The 7585-nt window shown below is 36.1% G+C and overlaps 1 protein-coding gene across 1 annotated transcript in view; it reads left to right on the top strand.

Moving 5' to 3' along the window:
- Positions 1–6521, top strand: part of LOC122791261 — a 90773-nt gene extending 84252 nt beyond the window's left edge. Inside the window, exon 3 of the mRNA XM_044058933.1 lies at positions 1441–6521. Coding sequence (XP_043914868.1) covers positions 1492–2817 — 1326 coding nt within the window. The 5' untranslated portion in view covers positions 1441–1491 and the 3' untranslated portion in view covers positions 2818–6521. The remainder of the gene's footprint in view (positions 1–1440) is intronic.
- The last annotated feature ends 1064 nt before the right edge of the window (positions 6522–7585 follow it).

A 7585-nucleotide genomic window follows, 5' to 3' on the forward strand; every position in this document is an offset into this window, starting at 1 on the left:
CTTCAGACTTCAGTTCCCTTGAATTTGCCTATGATTCCTACTCTTTCTTGACCATCATGTTAAGGAGAATATCTGAAATGACACAGTAACTCCCAGCATATAAAGAGTTAAGGGAGGTATTAGACAGATATATGCATGCGTATGCTCACAAGTGCGCGTGCACACACACACACACACACACACACACACACACACACACACACACACACACACACACACACACACACACACACACACAGTAGATCCATGACCAAATGTTCCAAACACTCAGTTAGCAACAATTACAAATTGAAATACCTTTGTGTCAGTCAGCATGAAGTGGACCACAGCCTAACATCTGCATACGGTGTACGTACAGCATATCTAAAAATGCACACAACCTCCAAGGGCACAGAACTGTAAAACAACAAACTGACAGCAGCTTGAACAGTTAATTTCTAACAATGACATTCAAAATTTGATGAAAGAACAAATGTATGCATCTTTATTACTATACAATTTTATTCTCTAACAAAAATTATCCATTTGCTGCAATTCACTCCATTTGCAACTATATCAGCCCTCAAAATTTTGTTTGTTGCTTTGGTAATTATGGGTAATTACCAAAGTAACAAACAAAATATGAACAATAAATAAAATACATGCTTCTGTGTAAAACATAACTACAGCACTGACGATGCGAAGAATCGAAATAGAGCTATGTATGCAACATCTTCCAGTATGCACTTCACCTATGATAAGCAAGCTACTTCATATTCAAGTTTTACAAATGCATGTATTTAAGATTATTGAATTATATTTTACTATTTGCAAAAGAGCTACAGAGGTAGCCCATTTTCTGAGTATAGCAATGAAGACCATACTGGGTATTATGTGGAAAAAATGGGCTTTCCAAGAGGTCAAACGTGATCATTCTTTGGAGTGTAACCTTGTACTATGCCCAGACTGCACATTATTTCTGGAGATTCCATGATGATATTATTGCCTGCATGGCAATAAGCACACTTGACTTGATACATTTATGTCCAATGAATCAAGAGATTCAGACAGTTACATTATGTTTTCTGTCTAGTGATTATGGTGTTGTTAATCATTTGCCATTCCTGAATTCAGGGTTATAGTTCCATGAATGCTACACTGGGAAAATTCTGTACTGTACACAATTACAGGAAGACATTTTTGTGAGGATTGAGGAGTACAATTAATTGTATGCTCACATTTTCTGATGCAAAATGGTATTAATTGATTTACAGTAGTCAATGACATTTTATGAGCAAAATAAAATTCAAAATATAATTATAATAATTAGATATTAGAAATTTTAGATCATAAAGTGGAGACGCACCATTGCACTGCAGAACTGAAAGTGAATGCAGACGTGCTCCTACAGTGTCACAAAATTCATATGAGTACTTACTTGTATGTTTTCTTCTCTTATAGCTTTCCCAGGATAAACTAAAAATAATCTGAGAGCAAGCCTGTTCAGAAACCATGGAATCACATGACATTAGACGGCACCTTCTGGAAGACAACTCTGCAAGCCTACATTCAAGCAGCAGTGAAGAAACTTTGCCCAGAATAAAAAATGAGCATTTCCAGGTCCCACCACTAAATGCTCAAGAGAAATATCATATATTCATCAGTTATAGCTGTCATGATTCATTTTGGGCTGCATCTTTTATCGAGCAGTTGGAGTCAGTAAATTCATCTCTAAGCATCTGCTACCACGAAAGAGATTTTATTCCTGGAAAAACCATACTTGAGAACATGACTGAGTGTATTCAGACCAGTCAGAAGATTGTGTTGGTTTTAAGTAAAGACTTTGTTGAAAGCAGATGGTGTCTGTTGGAAGCTAATCTTTCCCTTTTTAGAGACTGTATTGAAAGAAAACCTGTGATCCCAGTGATGTTGGAACCTTGTCAAATCCCGTTGCACCTTAGCCACTTAACCTACCTAAGCGCAAATGACATAAACTTTTTTAGTAAAATTCTTGAAGTCATTTGTACCCCAAATCATCTGTTGAAGAAAGCCACCATGGTTCCATATCAGCCCCCTTCTATATACAATGGTAAAATATTACAAACCTTAAATGCAGTTGACGAGGAGACCTTACTTCCATGGAAAACTGGTACTTTTAGTGACATTGTCCCTGACCAGTTACGCCCAGTTATTGAAGATGAAGATATGTATAAGACTGCAATACAAATGATCAATATTCCACAGACACAGTCTTGTATCCGCCATAAAGGCACTAGATGCATTATTATTGCGGGATTAGGACTACTCATGGGCTTTTCACTAGCAGCAGTAATAATTTTACCAATACTTTTACCAATAATTCAACTTTCTTTGACACTTAAAATAATACTAATAACCATAGCTATAATTTTATTAATTGGATGCTCTCTTTGTCTTATCCGACTTAGTTTATGGGAGCTAATCATGAGCAAACAAAAACAAAAACAGATTGATCAAGGAGCAAGAAAAGCAAATACTTTACTTGTAAAAAACAACATTTTAATGGCATGTAATTCTCGTAAAAAAGTTAGTTTTGTCTATCTTTCTCTTGCTGAATGTGAGAATGTTATCAAAAACAGATTATGCCCAGATGACATACCTCCTGATGAAATATTTCACAGGGCTCTGGTTCTCTTTTCTACAAAATATGCCAATTGCTTGGTTGATAAAATATTTCCATTTTCTGATGTACCATTTGGTTCAGGCCATCTAGCACATGGAATCTGTTTTTGCCAGTATGTCTCAAAACACATAGAAAAACAGAACTGGTTACTGCGTTTAAAAAAAATAAATATCTAAAGATTGCCTTGAAAAGATTAAGGCTTGATTGTTTTAAGAAAATGTAGACTTAATTCCAAACTATTTCTCTTTCCTTCTATATTCTAAATAGAAAACCTCTTTATTTATAAGCAAAGGTTTGATAAGCATTAAATATAGCTGGGACAATGTATGATGTCAAGAAAAGTATCTCTCATAATGACTGTTTGATTTTGTAATGGAGGATGTATTTCATGGGACCTTGCTTTATTATTCCCATTTCTCTCCTTGTATATTTATTCTATTAACTTTAAGAAACCATTGGTGATTAAAAGGGGGAATCATAATGTGAAGAACAGCTGTCTTTCTTCTGCTGTGTTTATTTGTTTGCAACATAAATACTTTTCTTGAAAGAGACATGTTTTACTGCATCACAAACGCATTGGCATCATCTGACAAAGACAAAATATTTCACTCATCTTACCTTAGTGATGCTGTGATCCTTGCTTCCCCCTCCTTTCATATTTGAAATTCCATCCATAAAGTAATTCCAAGAGTCATTGCATAATGCTCCAAGACTATCATAAAGCTGGAATGGTAACTCAATGAATTATTTGCAAATTATGTGCTTATAACCCAGACCTATAAACAAAGTTAACTTATGACAGCTCTTCCAACAAAAATATATACAAATGCAAGTTCATCCCGGTGAATATTGGCATATATGAGTGTACCACCAACAGTCTTGAGAGATCTCAGGTGAGCATTGCATTTATAGGATGTCTACATCTCACTTATCAAATGCTCATGTTAACTTTAAGCTTTTTTGTTTGATTCCTGTGTTCTCTTCATGGAGAAGAATCCATCTGGTCTCTTATCTTCAATTTCCTGGCAAGTTCCTTACAATTAGTCATCTTCAGTGGTCCCACAGAGCTTACCTTTGAGAAAAGTGAATCATACTAAGATGCTAATAACATAAAAAGGAGCCAGAATGAAGCACAGTTATTAACAACTCAGAGGAGGGACTGCAGAGCATAACTGACCATTGTCCCTATATGTCTCTACATGTGGTAATGTGAAGTGAGGGCAGGAGAAGCACTTGCATTTGCCCATATGCTCATGCTTAACTGAATGTACCAATTAAGACTTAAAAAAAGGGTAAAAGGCCATGTGTGTTCAGAATCCATATAGCTAAAACACTAGTATGTCCTGCAGGGGGTGAGTTACATTTATCTTATTGGCCTCTACTATAGGAGGTTTAAGATGTTACACAGTGATGACTCTTGCTTGGCTGAGTTTTTCTTGTATTTTATACTGAATGGATTGTCTGTGTGACCTTTTCACCCTTTGGATTGTATTAGAAAACCAAGAAATACAAAATTAGAAATATCACCTGTTCCCGCAGTTGTTTGCCTTTGGATGGTAGTACCTACTTGAATGCATTCTATCTACTGTTTGGAAATTCAACCCTTTGTATGTAAATCAATTTTATCTTTGTATTTTATTTGTACTTCTTACTTATATGATCATTATGTCTTGTAACATTGTACTATGGAGCTTTTCTCCCCGGGCCGCCACTGAAAATGGGCTCTTTAGCCCAGTGGACCTCCCCATTCACCAAACTGAAATAAATAAATAAATAAATACATAAATAAATAAATATAAATAAATAAATAGTATCTACAGGTTTCAGGTGGTGTCTCCAGTATTTTTAACAAATACCTAGACATGTTCTGTTGCTTAAGATAGAATATAGGCTATTCACCATGTCTCACCTCACTACTGGAAACACTCAACATTTGAAAACAAAATATATCATGTTGCCCTTTTCAGCTGACCTATAAAATATTACTGTGAGTCTCCAAACAAATTCCACCTGCTCAAAGAGAATAGCTGGACCCAACTCAAAAAAATAAATAAATAAAAAATAACTACAAGGACAATTTTATTTCTTAATGATCTACAGTACTGACACCCTCACACCAATGATATCCCATAAGATATAGCAATTTTGGGAAAAGCATTTTCCAAAATAGGATCTACTTCATGGACTCAACTACCACACTGAAGATCAAATAAAAAAAAAAAACACTTCTATAATATGAGAGGGACAATGAGTGATTATTTAAGTCAACTGATAATTCCAAATCCAAACTACACTGATGTGGATATAGTCACTGCATATTTGTTAGATTTTGTACATAGTCTGTAAATATGTATATAGGTTCATAGAGGTTTACTAAGCTAATGACTCCAAGGGCTTTTTAAGCCTAGCCATGCCTCTCTGACAAGTTCTGGTACTCTTGATAAGTGTAAGTAGGGGCTTGGGAGGTGAACCATTTAAGGCTGCCTGTGTCCATTAGAGACATAGGTACCAAACCAGAGATGAATTTCATGTTCCCCATCCTATTCTCCAGGTTACACCTGAATTGGATTAGGGAGGAACTCTGCTTCACATGGATGGGGAGTCTGTTCCACAGAAGGGATAGTCTCTGGGATACAGCTCCAACAGGTCCTGTTTATATCACAGATAAAGTTTAAGTCTTTAGAAAGAATAGTTGTGTAAATTCTTAACATAACCATAGATGTCCTTCTGTTCTATGTTGCAGTATTCTCTATGGGAAGACTTCCGCCCAAGTGACCTGATGTTCAGCCAGCATACAACAGCTCCCAGCCACTGCAAGGCACATGGGACACTGCACGTGTGAGCTGTAATGTCTAAGAATGAACACCAGACCTAAGGAGCAATAAAGTGCCATCCAAGGAAAGAAACAAGATATAGGAGGTAAGGAAGGAGGGACAGACTACTGCAACATAGAAGAGAAGGACATCTATGGTTATGGTAAGATTTTACACAACCTATTCTAGGTCCTTCTATTCAGTGTTTCAGTATTCTTTGCATATGGGAGAAAACCAAAGCTTAGAAGGAACCCTGGGAGGAGGAAGGAGCAGAAGAGCTTTGAACAGAAGAGTTTTCCCCAAAGCCATGGAGAATGGCTCTAGCAAACCCTGCTCTAGTTCTAGAAATAGTGTCCAACTTGTAATGTTTGGTGAAAGTATGCACAGAAGACCATGTAGCAGCCTCTTAAATAGAGTTAGTATCTAGGCTTTTAAAGAATGCACCAAAGGAAGCCACAGACCTAGTGGAGTGAGCATTAACAGGAGCAGAAATGGAAATCATAAAAAAGTCAATTGCCTTAGAAATCCAAGAAGAAATTGTTTAGAGACAGGCAAACCTAGAGCTCTGGGATAGAAAGAAACAAATAGCTGCTCAGACTTTCTGATAATCTTAGTCTTATCCAAATAAAATCTGAGTTGTCTATGCACATCCAAGGTGTGTAAGATCTTTTTGCTTGAGGATTGAGGAGATGAGAATAAAGTGATCAGTTGAATAGACTGATTAAGAGACAACTCATTCACCATCTTGGGCATAAAAGAAGGACTGGTACACAAAGAGACATTATCTTGTGGAAAACCAGAATAGGTGGAGAAGTCATTGAAACTTGAATTTCAGAACCTCTCATAGAAGAGGTTAAAGCCAACAGAAGAACTGTTTTCCAAGTACAAAACTTTAAAGAAGCGAAGGCTGCAGGTTCAAAAGGGGCCACAGTAAGCTTCTCTAAAACATAATTCAAATCCCAAGGAGGTGGAACTGGTTTCTTGGAAGGTTTAATATGAAGGATAACTTTTAAGAAAAAGTTTCACTTTCAGTCTGGCTGCTAAAGGTGGAGATGATGGCAGACATGCAAAAATAGCTGACAAGTGAACTTCCAGTGACAAATAAGCCAAACCACTATTAAGTAACTCACACAAGTAAGAAAGAACCAATGGAACATCCACTGAAAGTGGATCCAGATTTCTTGAAAGACATCAGATTGAAAACCTCTTCCATTTGGACAAGTAACATTTTCTAGTATTGAGCTTCCTGGCATCCTGCAGAACATCCTGTGAAAAAAGATGCCTGAAGGGAATTAAAAAATAATCACCCACAGGTTCAGTTGTAGGGCTGACAAATGTGGAGGAAGCAGAGATCCCTTGTCTTGCAGTCTTGGTATATCTTAGTTATGTCTTAGCAAGTTCCTTGAACAAAATGTGTGTTCTTTAGAAATGTTCTACCAAGTTGCTACCTATGAAGGTGCTAGTAGGATATACCATACAATTTGCCTCCAACAAATAAGGCATATTTTGTATTTTGAAAATACTGTGTATGTTATGTACATGACTGCAGACTTTTATACATTGCTAGTTTACTTCCCCACTGTTTTCTATATTTTTTGTATGTTTTTTCTACTAGTTTTCATTGTATAAACATATTTTGGGGCTGTAAACATGAAAACTGTCATGGCAGTTTTTAACCACTGACATTTTTTTCTGAGCTGCTAATTACCTAGTTTTTTATGCACACTAATATACATGGATGGATATTTACTAGGTGATATTATTAGATGTATTTTTATATTTATAGTGTTCTAGTTAGATTATATTTATGGTTAGATAGCTATCTGTTTTTTCTTGCTTTTAGTTCTTGTCACAGACCTGATGAAGGCTTTATTGCATTAGGTAGCCGAAACCAATTTTAGTTAAAAGTTTTTTTATTCGCATTTCATGGTTTTCTCATTACCTGTTTTGAATGTAGATTACAAATCAATTGGTAGTGTTTTCCTTAACTAGGATTTAGCTTAATCTAATCAGTAGCAGTGTGTGGGGGTAGGTACTATTTAAAAAAATGCTCTTTTTACAGCCCTTTTTATATTGTTTGCCTTGAATAGGCTGGTTTAAAATTACACAATACATATATTTTCCACACCTA

Source organism: Protopterus annectens, chromosome 17.part0, assembly GCF_019279795.1.
Source record: "Protopterus annectens isolate FY-2018-M chromosome 17.part0, PAN1.0, whole genome shotgun sequence".
NCBI classification, from domain to species: Eukaryota; Metazoa; Chordata; order Ceratodontiformes; family Protopteridae; genus Protopterus; species Protopterus annectens.